Here is a 26,287-nt window from a genome sequence, read left to right as displayed (position 1 = left end):
ACGTGCAGTAGAGTGCTTTTTGTTTGAAAGGATGGGTGGAATGCGGGATTCCAGATATCAAAATACTTTAGTGAGTTCACTTAATTGGGGATAAATAAAATACTAATCTCACAGGATGTCGAGATATAATTTGGTCCCAGTCAGTAGTGACCCTTGACTAATTGTTAGGTCAAAGCCTACTATACACATAATTCAAACTTTTACTAATGATGACCAGTAGAATTCCTTTCTTATTACAGATCAATGGTGATCCTTAATCAGAATTCATTCTGACAGGGGGCAATTAATGGCCCAAAATATTAACTCTATGTTTCTTTCTGCAGATGCTGTCTGACCTGCTGAGCATTTCTAGCATTTTCCATTTTTATTTCCAACATCTGAAGTATTTTGTTATTGTATCGCAGTTCCTTTCTCCATGCATTACATAGTGCTAACAAGACTTTTTAATGCTTTAATCCATCCTCTGCAGTAAGTTGCACCCAACAATCTTCAAAGTATAATTCAAGACTAGTGCAAACTTTCAGAGGGTCACTTCCTGCTTTTGCACTGGAGAAAATGAACCAGGTCTGAGACAAAAATAAATATTTGCATTTATATATTATACAAGTGGATATCACTTGGCGAATACCAGTTATATTATAAATGTAACCAATTAAATATTTCTGAAGTGCAGTCACTGGTATAATGCAGAAAACGTAATAATCAGATTGTGCACAGAAACCCCCACAAATAGTAATGACAGAATGACAAGTTTATCTCTTTTATTGTGATATTTATTGAGGGATAAATATAGGCTAAGACACCAGGGATAGCTCCCCAATTCTTTAAAATAGTTCCCTGAAATCTTTTACATCCAACCGAGGAGACAGGTGTGGCCTTAGTTTAACATCTCATTAAAAAGACAGCACTTTTGACAACGCAGCACACCCTCAGTTCTGCATTAGATTTGTCAGCCTTGCTTTTTGTGCTCAAGCCTTGGAGTGGGACTCAAACCCACACATTGTAATTCAATGAGCCGGAAGTGCTACCAACTGTGTCACAGTTGATATCTAAATAGCAAATGTAGTAACTCACACAAGTTTTAAAGTTTGATTTTTAAAAAGTTACTAGAGATATGTTTCCAGGTTAGCACAGCACTTCGAGTTTACACTATCCCAGTGAGCTCCTATGGTCAACTGTGGCAACATGAAGTGTTGCAGCATTCCTCCAAAATAAAGTGAAGGAAAATTAAACAGCAAGTCACTCCAGGATCCAGGATAGTCTTTAATTGTTACACAGGTAAAGGATGAAGGAAATGTTTACAAGCACCTTACTGTGGTCTTCAAACATCTCAAAGGGTTTAAACATCAAATGAATTACCTGTGATGTGTAGACACCTGTGATGCAATCAGTAGATAAACATACAGCAAGGTCTCATTAACAACAATGTGCATTGGTAGAGGAAAGAATGTTAGCTAGGATACACGAGAGCCCAGTGATCTTAGTCAAATAGAGTCATGGAAACAGGCAAACAGTGCCTTGATTTAATGTCCTACGCAACAAACACTTGTTATGAAATAGTGAAAGAATAAAAAAAAGGTGCAGCTCAGCACCAACTAACACAGCAGCGCAAAACTATTTTAACAGAAATGCGAACTGGCTTCTATGTGCATCTCGCCCCCTTACATTGTGGAAAGCAGAGACTTGCAAGGAAAATTCAACAAAGCTCCACATGCAGGATTGACTTGTGGCAAACTTGGATATTGCTAACAATTTTTAAAAAATTTACCAGGATGTGGGCATAGCTGGCTAGACCAGCATTTATTGCCCATTCATGTTGCCCTTCAGATGGGGGTGGTGAACTACCTTCTTAAACTGCTGCATTCCCTGAGATAAGGCACATCCACAGTTCTGTTAGAGACAGAATCCCAGTATCTTGACCCAGCAACAGTGGAGGGATGGTGAGAATGGTGAGTGCCTTGGAGGGAACCTTAAGATGCTGGAGGCATCTGCTCTCTTGTCCTTCTACATGGTAACAGTTATGGGCTTGGTAGGTGCTGCGCAAGGAACGTTGATAAGTTCCTGCAGTGCATCTTGTACATGACACACATGACTGCTAGTGTTCATTGGTGGTGGAAGGATTTGTGGAAGGGGTAGCAATCAAGCAGAATGTTTTGTCTTGGACAATGTCGAGTTTTTTGACTGTTATTGGAGTTGCACTCATTCAGGCAAGTGGAGAATATTCCAACACACTCCTAAAGAGTGCGTTGTAGATGGTGATCATTGCCTGGCACTTGTGTGGCGCAAATGTAACTTGCCACTTATCAGCCGACGCTTGGATATTGTCCCCATCTTGCTACAACACTATTCGTTCAATCACATATGTGTATATTGCCTTTCACTTATTAAAGGGCGGTTCACAGGTACAAAAATGACACAGGGCCACATGTGGAGAAACTAAGTCAGTGACAAACAATAAGTCAGCTGTAAGTTTTAAGGAGTGTCTTAGAGGACGAAAGTGAGTTAGAGAGATGTAGGGAGAGAATTTCAAAGCTTAGGACCTAGGCAGTTGAAGGCAAGCCTACCAATAGTCAAGCAATGACTACTGACGATGCTCAAGAGGCCATAATTAGATGGTCACAGAAAACTGGACAAATGTCAACAATTCCCTGAGATAAGGCACATCCACAGTTCTGTTAGAGACAGGATCCCAGTATCTTGACCTAGCAACAGTGGCTCTGGAATCGCATGTAAACCAGACCGGGTAAGGACCAGGAGAGGTTCCAGAGGATTGGAGGATTGCGGATGTAGTTCCTATTTTTAAGAAAGGGAACAGAGATAGCCCGGGAAATTACCGACCGGTGAGTCTGACCTCAGTGGTTGGTAAGCTGATGGAGAGGCTTGAGAGGGACAAGATTTACGAACATTTGGAGAGGTTTGACATGATCAGGAATAGTCAGCATGGATTTGTCAAGGGCAGGTCGTGCCTTACAAGCCTAGTTGAGTTCTTCGATAATGTGACTGAACACATTGACGAAGGAAGTGCCGTGGACGTAGTGTACATGGACTTCAGCAAGGCGTTTGATAAGGTCCCCCATGCAAGACTTCTTGAGAAGGTGAGAGGGCATGGGATCCAAGGGCCTTTGGCCTTGTGGATCCAGAACTGGCTTGCCTGCAGAAGGCAGAGAGTGGTTGTGGATGGGGCTTTTTCTGAATGGAGGTCAGTCACCAGCGGAGTGCCTCAAGGATCTGTTCTGGGACCCTTGTTGTTTGTCATTTTCATAAATGACCTGGATGAGGAAGTGGAGGGATGGGTAAGTAAGTTCGCTGATGACACGAAGGTCGGTGGTGTTGTGGATGATCTGGAAGGATGGCAAAAGTTGCAGCAGGACATAGATAGGATGCAGGACTGGGCGGAGAAGTGGCAGATGGACTTCAACGCGGATAAATGTGTAGTCGTCCATTTTGGCAGAACCGACGGGATGAACGAGTACACTATCAAGGGCAGAAGTCTGAGTAGTGTTGAGGAGCAGAAGGATCTTGGGGTCCGGGTCCACAGGACTCTTAAATCGGCCTCGCAGGTGGAGGAGGTGGTCAAGAAGGCGTATGGTGTACTGGCCTTCATTAATCGAGGGATTGAGTTTAGGAGTCGGGAGGTAATGCTGGAACTTTATAAGACCCTTGTCAGGCCTCATTTGGAGTATTGTGCGCAGTTCTGGTCGCCTCACTATAGGAAGGATGTAGAAGCTATTGAAAGGGTGCAGAGGAGATTTACAAGGATGTTGCCTGGACTGGGAGGCATGCCTTATGAAGTTAGGTTGAGGGAGCTGGGACTCTTTTCCCTGGAGAGACGAAGGTTGAGAGGCGACCTGATAGAAGTTTACAAAATGTTGAGAGGAATAGATAGGGTGGACTCTCAGAGGCTATTTCCCCGGTTTGAAATGGTCGCAACGAGAGGACACAGATTTAAGGTGCGGGGAGGGAGGTTCAGAAGTGATGTTAGGGGTAAGTTTTTCACTCAGAGGGTGGTGAGTGAATGGAATCGGCTGCCGTCAGTGGTGGTGGAGGCGAACTCGCTGGGGTCTTTTAAAAGACTTCTGGATGAGTATATGGGGTTTAATGAGATTGAGGGTTATAGATAGGTCTGTAGGTTGGTAGGTGATGATGTGATCGGCGCAACTTGTGGGCCGAAGGGCCTGTTTGTGCTGTAGTGTTCTATGTTGTTCTATGTTGTTCTAAGGGCAGCAGATTTCCTTAAAATCATAGAAATCTGCAGAAGTATGCCATTCGGCCCATCAAGTTTGCACCAACTCTCAGACAAAGCGTCCCACCCAAACTTGTAAAACACAAACATTTTTAATAGCCATCAGGATCTGTGAATTTGTGGAGAATCAATACCTTATAACTAAATGTTCAATGCAGAAACCCTAATGCAGCAGCAAATTATGTTTGGTCCAATTCTTGAGAATATTGCATAAAAGATCCAGAGTTTCAACAGAAGGGCCTATTTCTGTTAAAACTGCTCACAACTAAGCTGTTTAAAACGCAACTGTAGCTTTAACCAAAGCAATTCATTTCATTCCTTTAAACATGCAACTGTGTTCACAAGTGGTGTTTCTAACTCAAATTATACCAATGTGCTTCAAGTGTTAATATGTAACTTAGTGTTTTACTTTGGTGCCTTCAAAAAAAACAGAAATCCATGTTTGATTCTGTCCAAATAACACAGATTCATCTTACCCCTGAAAAGCAAAATAATGTCACATCATTCTAAATCCAATATTTTTCCCGTACACTGAATATCAGCCATTTCTACTGTGCAAACTTTTGCAGCTATATCCCAACCAAAACAGTGTAATGTTATGTAATTTATGGAATACTTTTTAAAACCATATTTTTCAAATGTAGCCAAGCATGTGCAGAACTGACGTCATTAAGTACAAAATTATGCAACCTGTGTCTCATCAATCACTTTAGTGAAATTTTATAACAAAATTGGTTCCATATAAAGTGGTCATAAGGATCCAAACCCAGTCTGCATCCAATATGTAACATGTATAATTGTACATGCTTTGATTACAATCATTATTGTTTCTGTACATTTTATGCTGTCTTAGGAGGCAGAAGGCTGATTAAAACCCGAGATAAATCTACAAGAATAATAAGAAAACTACTATTTTCCAGACACGCTGCACCAGTTCTTTTCATTTCATCCATATTATTCAATTTTCTGTAAGAAAAAAATACACAAGGAAACTTTGCAAATGCCTGTATTTGGTCACCTTTCCAAAGCTGCCCTGGCCAACAACAAATCCGATTTAATAACGATTTTTAGTCACTTGTGTACTCCTACTTCAATGAATTGCACCAGCAGTTAGAACACCAAATTCAAAAGAGATTGCTGAATTGGATGAAATTAAAAATAGTTCATCATGTTCACGCCTCCTAATTATAAAAGGAATAAATAAGCATCAGTGGAACTGCAAAAAGGTTTACCAGAATAATACCAAAGCTCTGGAATTTACACATAGCAGGAAAAATTAAACAGGCTAGGGCTGGTATCAGTAGAAAAAAAAACACATCAGGTGATCTGAAAGGACAGGTGCAGAAGAGAATGGGCCACAACTGCTAAGGAGAGACAACCAAAATCAGGTTGCCACACTGCTCTTATTTATATATCCAAGTTTGGAGCTACACATTTCCCAACCGGACTTCAGAGTTGGATGGTTGAGGAGATTCAGGTGGTTGGGAGGGTAATTCGGGGATGGGGATGGAGGGAGTGTGTGGCAGTGGTCAGTACCATAGTCACTTAGAAATGGTTGTAAGCCCTCTAACTTTCCCTGCATAGCTCTTCTGCAAAAAGGGCCAGGGCTATTCAAAGTCGCTGATCAAAATTGGAGTTGTTGGATGGTTCACAGTGCAGAGTAATTGCCCATTGGAAGTTGTAACTTCCCAGTAACTGATGCGCTGTCCTTATATGGGGACTTTTGTGCATCTTCGTATCTTCGGGATGCAAACCCCAACTCGGTGATCAGAAGTTCTATGCCAATGTATTTTTACTTGCAGGAAAGACCAGAACTAAAAGCCACAACTAAGAGATTGTCTTTAATAAACCCATTAAGGAACTGAGAAAGGTTCTTTATCCAAAGAATGGGCAGAATATGTAACTCATTACTATAGAGTTAGTTGAGGGGAGTAATATAGATACATTCGTGGGGATAAACACACAAAGGTGTATAGGTTATGTTGATGAAGTTAAATGAAGCAGAATGGGAAAGGTTCATGTAAGTTGTTTGTACCTCTCTCCCTGAAGTGGGCATTACAATAAACAGATAGTGAGACATCAACTAATATCTAAGATAACTAACTGAAATGGTACTGAATAAATTCAATTCTCCTATGTATCACCCTTGCATTGCCATGATCATGGGAAATATAATTGGATAATTCTTGTTAGATTTACACAGAACTCAAATGTTAGGGAAATCTTAGCCAGACACTTCATACAGGATCAGCACTGGAGTATAGAAATCTTGCTGAGATTAACTATAAGGTGTCATAACATTAATGACAGTAGATAAAAGTTACTCAGATGTACTATTCAGCAGAAATTAAACTGATCAGTTTTGGTAAGCAACTGTCTCAACACAAAACATTCAAAGTCCCATACTTTAATATTTGTCCACTGCAGGCGAAGACCCTTAAAGCAATCCCATTTGAAATACATCCAATTCAGCCAGTTCCAGAAGTGGCTGCAACAGATTAGCTAGTTTCACTGTAAGAGGCTGCCTACAAAAGAGAAAAGTAAAAGCAACAGTTCCCTTTCATGCCAATAGAAATTTGGCAAGAGAGAAGAATGCATTTCTTTTAGCACATTGGTTGCACAGCTGCAATCAACTTGAAAACATAAAATATTATCAGTGGTAGGCCAGGGCAGTCATGATATTTCTTATAGACCTTCAAGGAAATTTCCTACTTTTTACAATTGTTGATGCCGTTCTCTTCTACAACAGATTGCTGCTGGAAGCACACAGTTCAGGAAAATACATTTTAGGATTACACTTGTACTTAAGCACTGTTTATCAAAGCATTATGAAGAGTGTCCAAACACAAGAAAAAGTACCCTTCAGCAAATGTATGGATCAACTCAATCATTTAAGGTCTGTAGACTTTCCTTCCAATGAAGCCTCATTTGTCATCCTTATTTCCACATGACCTACCATTAAACTGCCATTAAGTATATAACTGTGCTCTTTTCCTCGGAGAAAAGTGTTGAAAATATCTGGATATTTTAAGACAACTGGAGCTGTGTACTTAAGCAAATTTCATAAATAAACATCAACTTTGTACATCAATTATACACGAATAGTGAGTTAATGTGTTGCAACCACTTAAAAGGCATGGCAGTACCATCTTCTGGAACAGCCTGCCCCAAAAGGCGACTGTCAAATCTTAATATTCACCATTGCTACTCTCATAAGAGCTTTAATTCTGCACACCAATATTTAAACAAAAATGAAGATAAATAATAAAGTTGTAGCTCTAAACAAATTTGAAGTTGAGGGTTTTCATGCCAATAATTACACAGTAGAACCATCTGCTGTGCAAACATAGTCATCAAAGAATGGCAACATTAGCCCTTAAAAGTGAAAGATAAAACCAAAGTACATTAAGGCGCCTGTTGCACACATTTGTAGCTATTATGTATGAGTTAGCAGCCTGAAAGCATCAGTTAAGTTGGAGTTAACATTCTTAAGGAAGTACTGCTGCAAAAGATCACTGTTTCTAGATGGGAAATATTGCAGTCATCTTTTTTCCTTCCATCCTCATCCCAAGCGTATCACTAATTATATCTGATTACTGGAAAAGCTTAGCCCTTCAGATGTTGCCTCTATCCCCAAGGTTTGTTTCATAACTCTAATTGATATCCGGTTAAGAAGAAGCAATGTTTCAACTCCAGTCCACATGACTGGGAGTTGGCTAGACTCTAATGGTAGTTAATTTCAGTAAGGAAAGCAGTGAAACCAATACTAACATATGGCCCAAGTTCTCACTCAGACAAAGCATGTTGAATACACACAAACAAATAGCTAGATTGGCAAGACCAGGGATAAAAGCAACAATTCAAAATAGCAAGGAAAAGTCAAAGAAAAAAAGCTCTTGCATTTAACTTTATTAAATCAGCTTAAAGCAAAAATAGTCATAACTACTTTAAGCTAACAACAGCCAAATGCATGGGGGAAAGGATGGGAGCGGCTATGTTTTTACAAGTTCTGGCGCTACTCATCTTTTAATCCATTTTTTATTCTGATGCACAACCCATAATTATCCAATCCTGATGTACACAATCTGCACTATGTTCTTGGAAGATCCAGGCTAAATTTTGGCAGAGGAACCCATTTAAGTCAAGAAAACTCAGTTTAATCAAGATGGTCGAAGACAACTGGGGTGGGGCCCAGTTCGCAGTGGTGGTTTCGCGGTGAGTGGACCAGTTTCGGTGATGCTATTTGCATAAAAGTGATGGCTGCCATTATGACTGAAGTTGTGGACAATAGTCACGGCTCTCCAGCACAGATTTTTAGTGCTCAATTTAATGAACTGCAAGATATCCTAAAGTGAATGGATGAAATGGAGAAGAGAATCCTGTCAATTGAGAGGGCAGTTTTCTCAGTTGGGATTCACCTTCAGTCCTTGGAAATCCTGCTACATGATATGTTGTACATCTTGGCTGTTTCGGGGAATTGGGGCTGGGGAAGGAGTATCCTTGTGCCCAGTTTCCTGAGGGGTGCTGGGGATGAATTCCTGGCCAAATTTCAGAATTTGCCACCAAGCTTTCACAATCCCTTGATTTAAAGGCTGAGTGTCTCAATTTTGATAAAGCACATTGTATCCAATCTTCAAGGTTTGGGGTCAGTCGAAGACTCTGACCATTTGTCTTACATTGTCTTGACCTCCATGTTTGTCAAGAAGGGTTGAAGGCATCTGAATGTGTCAGATCTTTGCTATCCATCTGGCCTAGGATTTTTTTCTGTGGGGCTTCAGGGTAATGATAAGACAGAGATGCAAAGACTTTGGTGAAACTTTGGATGGATGCTGGATGTTGGTCAACAATCTCATCATGGCTTTGGCCTTTTCAAATTTTGTTTTATGGTTCTATTATCCTGCAGTTCATCATTAATCCTGAACTTTGTTGCCTTGTGTTTATACTCCTGATTTTGTGATATTATCTTCTATCCTGACATGGGTGTATGACATATGAGTACTGAGACACTTGCCATTAGTTATCTTGTGAAAATCAAGATTGTCTATTTTTTCTTTTTGATGGTATACGTCCATGAGCGTGCTCTGACAGTGGAACAAGGGGAGCCAAAGTTTACTTGTTTGTGGGCCTCCTTTCCATTGGGGAGTATGCTGAGTTGGTTGTATGACATGAGGGTTGAGTGATATTTAACTAATTTGTCTTTGTATTACATGGTGTGATCCTTGCATTTAAGCTGAGGGAGTACAATTTTTAGTAATCTTCACTTCACTTTTTAGGTAAAATCAGTGGTACTACAGCAGGGTGGGAGGTGGGTGTATTTGGTGCAGGTACGGTTGATATGGCTTTATAAGTCCTCATCGTGGTGGAGGAGAATCCCCTGTTAAAACTGTTGAGGTCATGTTTCTTTTTGTAATTTTGAGGTTTTGGGATTAAAAAATCCTTGCTTATTTCCTGAATACAGGAAATTATGTATTATGGAAAAGACTGAATTCTTTTATTTTGTTGTTGGCAACCCTAGTGTTGTAGGAGTGGGGGAAATAATATTCTGGTGCACACCCAGGGGTAGTTAACTGATTCTTGGATATCTAGCCTTGTTAGGTTGGTCTTTTAGTTTGATTTGGTTGCACGGATAGTGGCAGTGGTTACTTGATTACTTGGCTCACGGAATGTATAGGGGACATACTATCCAGTTGTTGGGGTTTCTCTGCCTATAGGGAAATAGGTCAAATCTCATTAACAGCAGGGCCTAAATGGCACCTCTTGAGGTACCTAGAGACATGATTCCTCTGAGGATGTAGTGTCCTGTTGGCTGTGGAGCCTCAGTGAGAGTCTGGGTGCTTTGGTTCAGCATATTGGAATCGCTCTTCAGTTGGAGATTAGGCTTGGTGGAGAAGAGGTCTTACGTGGAAACTTCCATTCTGTCCATCTTCTAGGTCTGGGCTTCCCTCGGGAGGATGTATCCTATTCTTTGTGATGTTTTGCTGTTCTGTTCTTGGTTTTCTTCTTATGGAAGTTTATGCCGAAAGACTGCATCTGGTTTTACTGGAATATCCTGATGCTCCTCTCTCTTTGGAGTTTCCTTTCTTTATCCAGATAGGTGCAGTGTTGATATATATCTGATCTATTATAGTTAATCCTAGAGGATTTCCCTTATTTTGTCATAAAGGCAGGGTCATGTTTCTCCCAAGATACCTTGATGATGGATGCCTTGATAATTCTTCTTTACTTTGTCAGCCAGTTTCTTTGGTGGAATATGGTTTAAATTTTCCAGTGATGTGGAACCTGATCAATGCCTTTCTTTGATATAGCTGGAGAGGAGAGAGGTTTGTTATGTTATGAGCCTAGGCAAGGTGTACAAATGTCCTTGGATTACTGGTTCCTGTACATGAAGGAGTATGCTACTGTGTCAGGACTTGCACTGAAGGGAGTATCCTTATGTACCCATTTTTGGAGGGTTTCCCTTTCATTGCTTGAAGGTCCTGGGATGCTGTTTCAGGTGCCAGTTAGTTGGAAATTACCCCGCAAGGGATTCCATATATTATGTAGATCTGTCTCTGTTATCTTGTGGAGGACAGTGTGCGCCAAGGGCCATGTATGTTAGGTTTTACCCTGTTATCCTGAGATTCCCCACTCTTTCTGATATCCTTTCTTTATCCATACAAGAGGAGAAGCCAAATACAATGATGCATAATTTGAATCATTTGTAAGAATATTCACTGTTTCTTCTGCATGCTTGTGTGGTATAATGATTACTTTGTACTGTACTAGATTTTGGGAATTTGTTGCATCTTGTGGTAAATGTAAAATGGAAACCTTTCAATAAAAATATTTTTTAAATTACCAAATGCACACAGTAAAGCTGGATTAAAAATCATACAAAATAGGTTTCTACAGGCTCTGACACTGTCTAATTAATTGAATGATTGGAACATGAGAGTTTTTATATATTGTATTAATTTTAAAGAGATACTGCAGTTATACAGTTCTGTTTGGAACATTTTTTCTTAACACATGCTTTGATTGCTGAAATCCAGCTGAAGTACAGCAGGCACTTTCACGACTACATATTCTTAGTTACCCCCAGAAATACGCCACCATGAATTGCAGCACCAAAACTCACCACACAAGAGCCAAATGAAGTAAACCTGAAGATAAGGACATGAATGACAGGAAACGTTGCTTTTTGGCAATGGCCAAAATATCATAAGCGACCTCGCAGAAAAAAGGAACTATTAAGATGATAACCTGGTCTCTCCAAATAACCACTAGCAATGATAATTTCAATCGCCAGTACAAACACTATTTTTTATTTTATTAGTCACAAGTAGGCTTACATTAACACTGCAATGAAGGTAATGTGAAAATCCCCTAGTCGCCACACTCCGGCGCCTGCTCAGACACAATGACGGAGAATTTAACACGGCCAATGCACCTAACCAGTATGTCTTTGGATTGTGGGACGAAACCGGAGCACCCGGAGGACACCCATGCAGACATGGAAACCCATGCAGACCCATGGAGAACGTACAGACTCCGCGCAGTGACCCAAGCTGGGAATCGAACCCAAGTCCCTGGTGCTGTGAGGTATCAGTGTTAACTACTGAGCTATCATACCACCCAGGTATTCACATTTTGTGCGCAATAAAAGGAAATGGCAACTTAAGTTAATCTCTGTGGTGAATGATCAAGTCAATGACTACCTACCAGAAAGAACAACCTCAATCAAGTCCCCTTCATGAATTTCTTCTGCTGATATAAGTCTCTGTAGAATGTTCTCAGAATTGAGGTCATGGCGAAAGAGTAAGATCTTGTCATACATTCCAAAAAAGCCACATTCTGGGAACTAAAATAAAAACAGATTAGAAATGTACAGATGCCAAATTCTGCTAATCTAATAAACAATTTATTTTCAGTGTGACTCAATATCTAACAACACAAGCTTTACCCACAAAAAATCCTAACATGATGAATGGCCTTGCTTTGGTTGCTATCACAACAAATTCTAGAAATCTGTTTTCTTCAAATAAGTGTACATGACAATCTAGTTAAACTTATATACACATCAATACATATTTGGCAATATAGCATAATATATTAATTTATATTATCATTAAAGAGTAAAGGGATGATTGTTGAGCTTTCGGACATTGTTCTGCAGTATTTGTGTTTTGCACTTAATTACCATAAAATTGCAAATCAATTCTTAGTGATCATAGGGTCACATGTAATACTGTCCCTGATTTTGCACCACTTGACCATCTCACTTAGAGGCACATAATAATTTTAAAGCAAAAAGAAAAATCCCACCGGAGCCAAGTTATAACTCAAATCCTCTACTTACAAATAAGCAATTTTCTCTTTTCTAAAAAAGGAAAGATTGACAAATGCACTTTTCCTCAAGTTACCAATTGCTACTGAAAAGAGTTTTAAGAAAAATAATGAATCTCAGAATGGCAGACAGCATAGTTTAAATTAGGACAACTCGAGGACATGAAAGATGTCTTCAAAAAAGAACTTCTATAGCTAAATGTTACATATCATTTACTGACACAGCAGCAAACATTTATACAGTGCATTTACCAGAATAGATATTATTAGATACCTCAGAGAAAGGACCAAAAGTTGATCAACATAACAATTAGAAATTGCAACCAAAGGAAAAAGATGGGTTGGAGGTGGAAGGAACTTGTGAAGTTGGAAGGTGGTAGAGGGATTTATGGAGTGAGTTCCAGCATATAGTATACTCGGTTAAAAAAAACTTCCACTTATAAGTGCATATTTTTCACCTCCCCACCGCCTCTGCGGGACATCATTTCGAGAAGTCAATTGCATATGCTCCCCAACTCACTGCTGTGGCTTCCAGGATCCTGGTTACGGGCAGAGGTAGTTTCAGGCATTATTCAGAAGACATCTGTATGCAACATTGTTCCAAACATGTTTCCTGCTGGCATTCTGGAGAATGTGGCTTGGACTGCCAGCCTCCATTTGTGTCCCATTAACAGAATTCAAATGAGGTTTACTCCAGCCTCTGGTGGGGCTTACAACCCACCATGGCTGGGTGGCAGAAGATTGTGTCAATTCATGCCAGTGTGAAACTGATTTCTGGGTCTCCTGCCATATTCTCCCACCATGCCCAACATCCAGCTGGCTAGGGCTTGGAAGAATTCCACCCTCTATATGCCGGGCCATTGCAATTCAATGAAAACGTCTTGTCGTATCATTAAATTTAATGGCAACACAAAGCTCAATTTCAGCCTCTGACAAGAGGCTGTACGTGGCATATTGTAAACTTGCCACTATTTCAGTGCTGATGTTTAGATTGAATGTGAAATAAATTAGAAAGCCTTAACCCTTTGGGGACCGCAGTACCATTTGCTGCATCACATCTAAAAACACAAGCTCTGAATTGACTGTTTTCATAGTGTACATTACAAATCAAGATAGCTTCCATGTGTTCAACAGTTTGTTCTTTGTTGTTAATTGTTATAGTGAAATATAATTTGAATAAATGAATAAGTCATTTAATCATTTTTCATTTCAAAATTGCACTATATCAATCTTACCAGTCAAAACAAATCCCAGATGTCATAGAAGTAAACTTAAGACTGATTAAACTGTTGTTGGAGGAGTGTTATAACAATGAAAAGTGGTGCAATTTATTGGTTTGATAACCCATTATTAAATGCAATAAAAATCAAGAGCCAAATTTTAAATTGCTGTTCAGGTGATTTAATGCAAATCTACAGAAAATTCTGAACACTTATTTACAATCAAAACCCAGTGACATATAAGGAAAACTAAAAAGCATTGTAGGAAGAGTGTTACTGCATTTTATACAGGGATTATTTTAAAGAAATGAGAACAAAACAATCCTGAATTGACTGAACTGAAGAAATGAAATGGATACGCTTTTCATAGCTGCAAAAATACTGAGGAAATACTCTGTAGGGAATTCCACTACAGAATCAGTACGGCACAACCATAAAACAAATTGAGTATGAAATTAATGTAAGTGAATTAATTGTTGAAGGTAGACAATAGCAAAATCAATCATCTGTCATAAATTCATCAAAAATTGAAGTAGAGCAATCTAAGCAAATTTTCCAAGTTGCCTCACCCCACCCTTACTCTGGCACTGCATCCTAGGTCAAAAGGCTGATCCAACCCTTGACTTAAAGTGGGGAGGTGAAAAATATGCTCTTAGAAGTGGAAGTTTTTTTTAAACCGAGTGTACTATATGCTGGAACTCGCTCCATAAATCCTTCTACCACCTTCCAACTTCAGAAGTTCCTTCCACCTCCAACCAATCTTTTTCCTTTGGTTGCAATTTCTAATTGTCATGCTGATCAACTTTCGGTCCCTCCTCTGAGGTATCTAGGAATATCTATTCTGATAAATGCACTGTATAAATGTTTGCTGCTATGTCAGTAAATGACATGTAACATTTAGCTACAGAAGTTTTTTTTTAAAAAGAAAAACTTGTGGTTTTTACACCTTTCATGTCCTCAAGTTGTCCCAATTTAAACTATACTGTCTGTCATTCTGAGATTTCATTATTTTTCTTAAAACTCTTTTCGGTAGCAATTGGTAACTTGAGGAATCTGAAACAAGAGCAGAAAAATGCTAGGAAATCTCAGAAGGTCTGACAGCATCTGTGGAGAGAGTATAGGGCTAATGTTGAGAGTCTGGATGATGCCTCGTCAGAGCTTAGATACACTTAGGATTATCACAGGTAAAGAGTACCTCCACAGAACTGCAGACTCTGTTCTAACATCAGCACAACAAGGTAGCCCTCTCATTTCTTTTCAAAATCATAAATTAACTCATGTAACTCCATCGGCTAAACAACACTGGCCCCAATTCCCATTCATCTCCCAAAGCTGAAGCCCCGATTTTGCTAGATGTACAAAGCCAAGGTGAAGCCTCAATTTCCACTGATCTCACTCCCCTCAGAATATTCCACGATTAACCCCTAATTCAAACTCCCAATTCTAAACTCCTTATCCATTCATAACTCCAATGAAAACCCTGGAGGGTAATTGAAAATGGGGAAGATGACAACACAGATAATCACGTCTGACGAAGGGTCATCCAGACTCAAAATGTTGGCTCTATTCTCACACCACAGATGCTGTCAGATCTGCTGAGATTTTCCAATGCTTTCTGTTTGTTTCTGATTCTAGCATCCACAGTAACTTGCTTTCATATTATGGATAATCAAGGGACTGACTCCACACAAACTGCAACTTTTATACATTTCCACGTGATTGGAAAAAATAAGTAGCCAAACATCCTGCTAGTTAAGAAATTTCAAAAAAAAAACCAAGCAGCCCAGTTCTTCCAGGATATGACAAGCACAAATACAAAGTCACTTCCTACTCTGCAAAAGTGCTAGAGTTTCCCAGCTTATCATTTGCAAAATAGGATTAGACAAACAATTCTGACGTTATAAGGGTCAAACAACCTGGAGCTGTTACCACAGCAGCTTTCCAAACAATATCCCCTTAAAAAACAATAATTTACAATTTTGAAGACCCACTTCATACATCTTTGCATATTGAGAGGAGATATGGCGTACACATGGGATAAGAATTCAAACCCTCAAAACCATTCAAGACTTCTTGAAAACGTGATAGGGTCTACTCTCACTAATTACACAATGATTATTTTGCTAAACTGGGTGGAGTATTTTCCCTGACCCACATGAAATAAATCAAAACAACAGACTGATGTATTTCCTTATTTATAGGAGGAAAAAAACCTCATCAGAAGCAGTTCAGAAGGGCCATTCAACTGATTCCTAGAATGGGGGGGTTATCTTATGAAGAAAGGTTTATTTATTAGGTGTCACAAGTAGGTTTAGATTAACACTACAATGAAGTTGCTGCGAAAATCCCCAAATCACCGCACTCTGATGCCTACTTGGGTACACAGAGAAAATTTAGCAGGCCAATGCAGCTAACCAGCACATCTTCAAACTGTGGGAGGAAACTGGAACATCCGAAGGAAACCCACGCAGACATTGGAAGAACATGCAGGTTCCACACAGATAGTGACCAAACCAGGAATCGAACCCAGATTCCTGGCACTGAGAGGCAGCAGTGCTAACCTCTGTGCCATCTGGTTGGGCAAATTTTGCATATTCTCATTGAAGTTCTGATATGGAGATGCCAGAGTTGGACTGGGGTGGACACAGTAAGAAGTCTCACAACACCAAGTTAAAGACCAAAAGGTTCATTGGTAGCATGAGCTTTTGGAGCACTGCTCCTTCTTCAGGTGAGTCAAGACTTGGGTTCACAAACAGGGCATATATTGACATAGACTCAGTTGCAAGATAATGGTTGGAATGCGTGACTTAACAATAATCAAGTCTTCACAGGTACAGGCAATGCAAGTGGAGAGAGGGTTAAGCACAGGTTAAAGAGATGTGAACTGTCTCATCAGGACAGTTAGTACAATTTTGCAAGCCCAGGCAAGTCGTGGAGGTTAAAGGTAGTGTGACATAAACCCAAGATCCCAACTGTCCTCATGAGGATGACCTCAACTGGGATCTTAAACTCAGTTTTATTGAGGGTGCATGATGGATACCATATACGAGCGCATTGGAATAGCCAGGTAACAAAAGTAATTACAACAATTTCAGTAGCAGGTGGCAAGGATGAGTAATGCTAGACGGGGAAGGCGGCAGTCTTTGTTTTGGAGAGGACATGGGATCAGTGCTAAACTCAAGTTCAAACAGGACAGGAAAGTTGGAGGCAGACTGGTTTCATCTGAGGAAGAGGTCAAGGAGAAGGTGAAATCAATAGTGATGAAATGATGTTTGTGTTGGGGTCAACAAACAATGGCTCTCATCTTCCCAATGCTCAACTGGAGCAAAATGTGGCTCATCCAGGATTGGATGCCAAAAAATCAGTTTGACAATCAAGGGGACAGGGGAAGATAAATCAAAAATGAGTAATGGAACATGTTCAAGGGACTAAACTGCCTAATCCTGTTCCTCCATCCTGCTTATCCTAAATACACGCAGATAAGTACTTAGTTGCTCAACTTCAATCTTTGCTTCAAACCAAAGGTTTTGTCAACACACAGGTCTTATTATTCAACTCATATTGAGTCCTTCTTCCAAAAGGAATTTCTTTCCTGCCCTGTAACATTCCTTTACAGATTCTCTTTCAGCAAATTCAGGAAAGCTAGAATAGTCCAAATACCTCCCTATAGTTCTGAATTTAATCAACCCGTAGGGGTGTCACCTATCTGGGAACCCCCAACAGTTACATGGGGTTGCCTGACATTAACATGCCATGTTGACACTTAAGTGGCTATCACCAGACCTTCCCTGGGATTCAAGACTCCAGTAGCAGAAATTTCACCCATCTAAAGTTACTGGCCAGAGACTGGCAGCTATCAGTGATGTCATTGCCACCAGGAGCAGTGAAAGTTGTCAGTAATTCATCCACTAGAGGCCTAAGATCATTGAGGGACCCCAGGCCCAAGTGAAAGTGGGATAATGATCATAGGGTGGAGGGTAAGGAAGGCAGCAGGGGGTTGGAAGCAATAAAGGACTGGGAATGAACCTCACCCCCACTGATGCCAGATATCTCAACTGGACACAGAATACTTGCCAACGAGGAACCCACTTATCACATACTGCTGCTGCGCAATCTTCGGGAGCACAGAACTGCCATGCAGTTCCCACATAACCCAAGATATCACTAGATTGAAGTGGGTTCAGGGATAATGGGTGTCATGTGGGTCATTAATAAGTCTCATTTACATCCTCCTGCTGCTGTAAGGTATACCACATCAGCCTCTTCTGTCCTTTGATTTAAATTGTGGAAATTTCTACCACCGGCTTCTGCCATGATTAGGTGGGCCAGCGAGCATTAGTTCCTGCTGTGACGAGCCTGATTAAATTCTGCCCATTCTATTTCTTGGCTTTAGCAACAGGTCCATGTTTTGTAACCACACATGATGGCATTGCCAAAACAACACATTAACACCCTGTGACGCAACACCTTAGAAACCTCTCACGCTGTATTATTCTGCCGCACCATCTAAAATTCATTTATGTAAGGTGTAAAGTTCTGCTTAATAATAATGGAAAAATACTGCAGATGCTGGAAATCTAAAATTAAAACAAAATCCTGGAAAAACACAGCAGGTCTGGCAGCAACCACGGAGAGAGAAACAAAATTAATGTTCCGTTCTTCAGAGCTAAAAGTAGGGAGAAATGTGGCAGATTTTATACTGTGTAAGAGTGGGTGATGCAAAACAGAAGGTCAGGGATAGGTAGGAGCTAAGAAATTTGACAAAGGTGTCATGGAATGTAAAACAATGGGAGTATTAATGGAGCATTAAAGATTAAAAGGTGCTGATAGTGGCATAAAAGGTAAGATAGCAAAATGTGTTAATAGCAGAACAAGGGTCAGCGCTCTGCAAAAGCACAACTTAGGAACAAGTGACAGATAGCTCTGCAGGTCAGGTGGGCATATTTACGAAGAAAAAAATTGGATTAAATAAAGGGGTCAAGACAGAGGAGTATTCATGGTGGGTATATGTTATACGTTATTTCTTATAAAGTTGTGGCAAATGTTTTTTTGTAAATCTATTTTTTGGCCTTTATTTTATATCACTTTAATTATCGCACCCAAGTTGCTTGAATCCAAAATAGCTCCATCTTGACATTTATTATAAGAATTTGCACTCCAATAATGAAGAAATATGCAAATAAAACAAAATAGTTGCAATGGAGTGCAGAAATGTATCCCTTGTATTTATCTGCAAGGTCTTTTTTCAGGATCTAAAACAACTGAACTTTCTGTGAGCAAACTTTCTTTTCCCCTCAAGGGTTATCTGGTTTGAAGGTTTATTTTTCTTCCACTCGTTGTTCAAGACCCAATCCTTGACCACGTGGGCCAGTAGAAATTTTTCTTCAGAGCACCATTCAATGTAGTTCTTAAATTGGACACTAGGAGGTGTGCAATAAGTTCTCTCTAATTTCCCTACTCCCACTTGGAAGTGGAGCAGCTGGCCTCTGCTCTCCTGCCTCTCAGGATAGTTCAACTAAGATCACATATATATAAGCTTGGAACTTGAAATGCAAACCATACAAGTCACTAACAGCACTACGCTTCCAGTAACACTCTGCAGAAGTATAGAAAGTCTCGTCAAATCATGCAAAGGAGAGCTTTTAATGGAACAATCTTTAAAGCAGCAATTTGCACTAATTATTTTACTGCACTGCTTCATAAGTCCTTAAAATTATATAATCATTGTGCACTTTCTAAAATGGTTTGACGTAGATTAATGTAACAAGTTATTCAATGCCTCTAAATCACCTATTAGAGTGCCACTTTGCTGATTCACCATGTTAAAATCCATGTTAAAATACACATTTCAGAAAAAACATCTATTTCTGCAGCAAAAATATCAGGTTTTACTGTTCCACAGGCCTATCATTTGAAACACTTATCACAAAGTTCAAACGATAATTTTTGGTCTGAACGGTGCTCCATCAGAATATGACCTGAAGTGTCAACAATATTGAGGTACTTACTTATCAAAAACCTAAGTTCTGACCTGAAAATGTGCATTAATTACAGAAAATTGAATCATCAATGTCCTTTATCGTGAATAATTGGGGATACATCGATGAATGAACTCTTTGACATGACAGTGCCATTTTTACAGATATTTCAAACTTCCATTTTTTAAAAGACAAGTGCCCAAAGAATGGAGGCATCTTGAATTCTGAACACAAACTTTAACTTTAACGAGTGCCAAAACTGTTACATAAAAAGACTTGCATTTACACAGCAACTTTCAGACCAATGAAATAATTTGAAGTGTAGTCACTGTTGTAAAATAGGAAATGTGACAGCTATTTTATGCACAGCTAAGCAAGTTTCCACAAACAACGTTGTGATAATGACCAGATAACCTGTTTTTGAGAAGTTCATTGATGGATAACTATTGGCCACAACACCGAAAATTAATTTTCTGGTCTTCATCGAGACGGTTCCATGGGGTCTTTTGCATTCGTGTGAGAGCAAATGGGATCTGCCACCTCAGTCATGGATGAGACACAGGAAAAATATGCCAAAAAGTGTTGTGCCATAACACAACCCTGTTTGACTTCACTGTGGGTCTCAAAGGGTTCTAATGTTGCCTAGTCTTAGCTGACCTTAACCATCATATTGTCATGAAGAGAGTAGGTTATACTGATTTTTGATTTGATTTGTCACACGTACTAGGATACAGTGAAAGGTATTGTTTCTTGCATGCTATCCAGACAAAGCATACCGTTCATAGGGAAGAAGGAAAGGAGAAGGTACAGAATAAGTTACAGTCATAGCTAGGGTGTAGAGAAAGAGAAACCTGATATACTGTAGGTACATCCAAAAGACTTTTGGCAGCAGGAAACAAGCAGTTCTTGAGTTGGTTGGTACATGATTTCAGACTGTGCAGCTTTGGTGAGAGAAATGGAACAATTAAAAAAGAGACTTTCATATTTTCATCATGAGTCAATATACAAAGGGTAATGCCATTCCCATTTTATAATCTGGTGTTAATTCAGTCCTACAAAATGATGAAAAGAAATGCATTTAAGAGGAAAACCCTTCATTTATCACAATTCTATAGTCTATAGTTGCTAATTTTTCCGCTATGTGAAAATTAATTAGTAGCAAAGCATTATGAATGTTTAGAGTCATATGGCCCACACCTGTTTAATTCCACCCCTCCACTCCCCACAATATTTACAAGAAAGAAAAGCCAAAAAAGGATGCGTTTGGAAAAGCTCAGCTAGTTCAGTACGCGAAGTTCATAAGAAAGGGTTGGTCCACCAAATAATTAACCAGTACAGGAAATAACAATGTTGCATTGGTATCTAACCTCAAACCAACTTTTGGGAAAAGTAGGAAGAACAAAGTCTCAACTGTGAGCATTACTTGTTTGACTTGGACATGGTAACACGTTTTAGTCTTTGGGCTTTTGATTATCTGAGAGGTTCTAGCCAATTTTCTGCAAGTTCTTAAAAATTAATTTACAGGATGTGAGCATTGCAGGCCAGACCAACATTTATTGCCTGTCCCTAACTGTCCTTGAAAAGCTGGAGGTGAGCTACCTTCTTGGACCACTACCATTCTTGAGGTTCAAGTACATCTACAATGCTTTTTGGGAGGGAGTTCCCGGATTTTGACCCAGCAAAATGGGAGTGACCTATCTGGAGGGCAGGATTATAATTCCACTAAATTACTCCTAACATTTGGATAACTTTATTAACATTATTGTAACATTAGTAATTAATTCAATGCTACTGTCACCTAAAAAATGACAGCAAGCAACTGCTACTATTTTAAGGATTTTAAACTAATATCTCAAAATATCATATGCATAGCTAAGCAAGTTTCCACAAACAATGTTGTGATAATGACCAAATAACCTGTTTTTGTGATCTCTAGTCTGGAATTCATAAAAACACATACGTTTTTCATTAAAAAGAACTGTCTTTTTATTTATTTACAAACATTTATTAGCATAATCGATCCAACCAAACAAAACCCCTTGTCCGTTCCCTATTTTTAAACAATTAGGCATAAATATGTGCTTTCATTACACTACTGAAAGCCAAAGGACACCACATTTAAGTGTAATAGTTCAAAGATTGGCTTGTATTTGAAGTGCGAAAGAAATCCTTTTCTAACAGATCATCACATATCGTGGAATGGCAGAGCGGGTTCAATAAGCCTGAGTGGCTTGATCAACCATTTCAGAGGATGGGTCTGGAGTCATGTGTAGAACAAATTGGGTAAGGATGACAGATTTTCTTCCCTAAAGGACAGTACCAAACTAGATGGGTTTTTACAACAATCAGTAATAGTTTAATGAGACTAGTTTTTAATTCGTGTTCACCAACTGCCATTATGGGACTTGAACCCATGTACCCCAGTAAAAGCTTTAATGAAAACACTGTTACAAAAGGCAGTCCAATGGATAAAGAATAATCACTTTGCCATGAATAATCTAACTACTTATTTAGGTTCAACTCTTGCTTTGGAAATATCGAACACCAGGTATGAAAATTCCAAAATCACTGACAGAATTACAGAGACCCAATGACCAGACTGTACAACCCAGTGTGAAATTTACACTGAGTGCAGCACTTCAGTTTGTCTTAAGTAGACATAGATTAACACTGCAATGAAGTTACCGTGAAAATCCCCTAGTTGTCACACTCCAGCGCCTGTTCAGGTACACTGAGGGAGAATTTAGCATAGCCAATGCATAACCAGCAGGTCTTTCGGATTGTGGGAGGAAACCAGCTCACCTGGAGGAAACCCACACAGACATGAGGAGAACATGCAGACTCTGCACAGACAGTGGCCTAAGCCAGGAACTGAACCCGGGTCCCTGCCACTGAGGGGCAGCAGTGCTAACCACTGTGCCATTTTTCTCCATTCCCAATCTGGACACAAATTTATAAAGGAAAAAGCTGACACAAAATATCTGACAAGATTTTAACATCAAGAAATCCAGGGCACATACAGAGAGTGCATACAGGCATAGGTATACATTATACAGGTATATGCACATACATTCCCTTCTTGACCACTTAAAGTAACAGATTCTGTTTATTTCCATCAAATAAAGCAGTGCACTGACTGCTCTCTTAATCTTGCTAACCGTTCCAAATAGATATGCTTACCCTTACTTCAGATCAACAGCATTATAAATATTTGATTCAATGCTAATTGAATTTTTTTTTCAGTGCATCCACACACTCAGGCCATGTATGTCATCCCCTCCCCACCCGAGTTTTATAGTGATTTTATCACTATACAGATGCAAGGAAACCCAGTCCTTTTTAGAGTAGGCTATGTTCCCCATACAGAATGGTTTAGAAGTCCACTGGGACAAATAAGTAACTTCAATGTATTACAGTTCATGTTAAAAACGGAATTTAGGGCCATCACCTGCTTTTTGATTCTCTTCACACTTAAAGTCAATAGTTTAAAGAGAGGTCAATGCTGCAAATGGATTGCTAATGTTCCTAGATTTCATTAAAATGTTTCAGTTACGTTAAAGATTAACAGCTTAAGCTATTAAATACTTCACTGCAGTAGCTCTTAATCTGCTGTACTGGTTTAGCTGTAATTTGGCTACTTTCACAAATCAAAAAAAGTCAGCTGTGTCTTTACAATTTCCACTTTCCAAAATGAGATTTTCACCATCCCTACTCAACCCACTTTCCAAAATGAGATTTTCTCCATCGCTTCCTGAACCCACTCGTTACTAATTTCCAAAAATTTGCCTTGCCTATTCTGCCTTTGTCATCACCACTGAAGCTAGTAATCTTCACTGGACATGATTCATCAGCCTGATACCCAATCCTAGTGGTCTGCATTCTTTTGTAAAGCTACACAGTAAATGTTGGTGGGCAACTGGACTTTAAATGCATCAAAGTGGGCCCAATCTTGACACTTTCCAACATTCATGATTGTAGCCAGCAGCGGTCACCCAACAGTAATCAAAAGGGCAAGTATCTGCCGATCTTTCCCTCTGCCTTAGAGCCAAAGTCATTCATAGTAACCATTTTGTCAACAGACATAACTCAACTAATTCAGGAATTTCTTTTAGGAAATGCACCTTCTTTGGGGCCTATATGGTTCATTTCAACACCAGATAAAGCAAAAACCCTAAACACCATTTAAAACCAGCAGGTTTCAGTCAATACATGTGTATCTGAAACAACTGCTTTATGTCTGTTATTTATTGGGGTACTCAAGCAGAAATAAAATCACAAACATGTTACCATAACATGTAATTGTTCATGGAGAGCTTGCAACGGCCATTTTACAGTCCACTGCTCCTTAGTTAGAACTCAACCAAATTTCTGTCACCCATACTTCCGTAAGGCTGCATGAACATCTCATTTATGAAACAAGTGTGCTTTGCTCATACAAATGGCATTAAAAATTAAGACAACAAAGTAGAGTGACAGTTCTCAAATGTTAAACTTGAAAAAACAAAATCGTCTCCTTCCCATTGGCCAAAATGTTATTTCAATGCAGTAATCAGATGTTGCTTCTTAAATGGTCAGAAACTGGCAGGCTGTAATATCTTGCTACTGTATTGCTCCCCTCTCTACCAAATTCCTTCTTTGTCCAGGATGCTAACACTTGCTGAGGTAAAATCATACCCAGGCACATTTTCTCCCATATTTTGGGATTGCCATTGACTGTATACCATTCCAAAATGTCAAGATTTAAGGATAACATAATCCTTGATTCTATAAATGGGACTGCAACTGGTGACATGGCGTAAAATTTCACCAGACTCGGAGAACATGAATTTCACTGGCAAGATCTTGGTTTTCCGATTCTCTCTTCTCCCCCCACTCTCACCCCAACCACTGATTTGACGTAATGAGGTAATGATTCCTGCCGGGGAACCACATTTCAATAAATTTTATTAGCGGGCTTCTCTGCAATATTGGCCACCTATATTCGGAATTTGCTTCCTCGCTGACAAGATGTCACATTGGCAAATTTTCAACTGCTTTTCAAGAATGGGAAACAAGTAGAGAAAACCCACTTGGGCCACACAGGTAAGTACAGCTCCCAGGTGGAGAAGAATATGTCCTGGGCAGTACCCTGGCAAAGCCCCCTAGTGCCTGGAGAGGCCCCTTTGGGGAGTTCCTGGGTGGAGGGGATGTCCCAAATTGGTTGGTGTTGGGGGGGGCATTCAGAAATCAAGTGGTAGAAGCAACCTAATCAGACTTCTATGGATTTCTCTCCAAATGCCGCCAGGTGATTGTCACATGGGTGTTTCCAAACTTTGCTGTCAAATAAGACACTTTAAAATCTTCTGTCAAATAATACTTACCCTCAGCTGTTTTGGCAAGGATCTGCCTCCAGGTTTTCCAACTCTCCTTTTAAGAATTCCTCTGACTTGAATTGCCACACGCATCAAACTTCTACACAAACTCTCAGGTGTTCAGCCCTAACAGAATACTACTGTTTCAAAGGTTGGAAATAAGGGCACCAAACCTTGCGACTGCTTCAAATATGTGGCTTTTCTCTAGCCAACCCCATCAGCTCTGCTCTTCCCAGGTGTGGCTTGAACTTCAACAAACAGTGTCTTGTTCCAAATGCAGTTCTTTTTGGTTCCTCTTTATTTTGATTTTCCTGGAAACTTCTCTTCAATCTATCCTTTAGCTTCTCTAGACTTGCTTTCTTGCCCCTTACTCAATGAGATGGCTTCCCTGTTTTTAGCAAAGCTGAGAGCTGTTTACTCTCTAACTTCTTAGCTCCAACTGCCTTTTCACACCCAAAAAGGTTTCATTCTTAAAAGGTAGCTGCTGGTTGCTAAGCAACACAACATTCTTTATCCAAGCCCATGTTTACATTTCTGTCATAAATTCTTTCACAGCACAACAGAAATACAGTTTGTAATGAAACCAAAAACTCCCAGACATGCAAACACCTTTGTTAACATGAATCTAACTACAGTTTAGAAACACTAAATTAAACTCATTTAAATCCATACCTTATTTCTAATACAATAATATCCAAGCACACAAACATAGATTATTTACAACTATCTCCACTTCCTGAAACCCATACAGAATTTATAATGAAGCCCTGAAGGATTCTTCATTATAACAATATAATGTATGTATGCGGCATGAAAACTAGAGGAACTTGAGCTGAAGTGTGTCCATTCTACTGGCATGACAGCGTTAAAAATACTGAATTGTGGGAACCTAGTTAAACAGCTGGTCAAATTTATGCCACTGATAGCAGTAAGGTCATACCCCGATAACACCAGTAATGGTAGATTCTTAAAAAATAAGATTGTACATTATTACCTTTATTTTCTATTCAGTCATGCTTAGTTTAAAAATTTCCTTCATAAATATAAATTAAATACAGTCTGTTAGAAAGAACAAATAGCAAGTAGCGAGTTTGCCAGCAATTAAATCTCATAATTCTGATCAAATTTAATCCATTTTAATCTTGCTCACAAGAGCTTATGTCATCACCA

The 26,287-nt window shown here is 39.5% G+C and overlaps 1 protein-coding gene across 1 annotated transcript in view; it reads right to left on the bottom strand.

The window, feature by feature from the left end:
• Positions 1-26,287, bottom strand: part of prkd3 (protein kinase D3) — a 345,856-nt gene that overhangs the window by 170,309 nt on the left and 149,260 nt on the right. Inside the window, exon 4 of the mRNA XM_080200692.1 lies at positions 11,945-12,083. Coding sequence (XP_080056818.1) covers positions 11,945-12,083 — 139 coding nt within the window. The remainder of the gene's footprint in view (positions 1-11,944; positions 12,084-26,287) is intronic.

Source organism: Carcharhinus amblyrhynchos, chromosome 12 (assembly GCF_965287045.1).
Source record: "Carcharhinus amblyrhynchos chromosome 12, sCarAmb.v2.hapA, whole genome shotgun sequence".
Lineage (NCBI taxonomy): Eukaryota > Metazoa > Chordata > Chondrichthyes > Carcharhiniformes > Carcharhinidae > Carcharhinus > Carcharhinus amblyrhynchos.
Note: the sequence above shows the minus strand (reverse complement) of the source record. Positions and strands in the feature narration are given on the sequence as shown.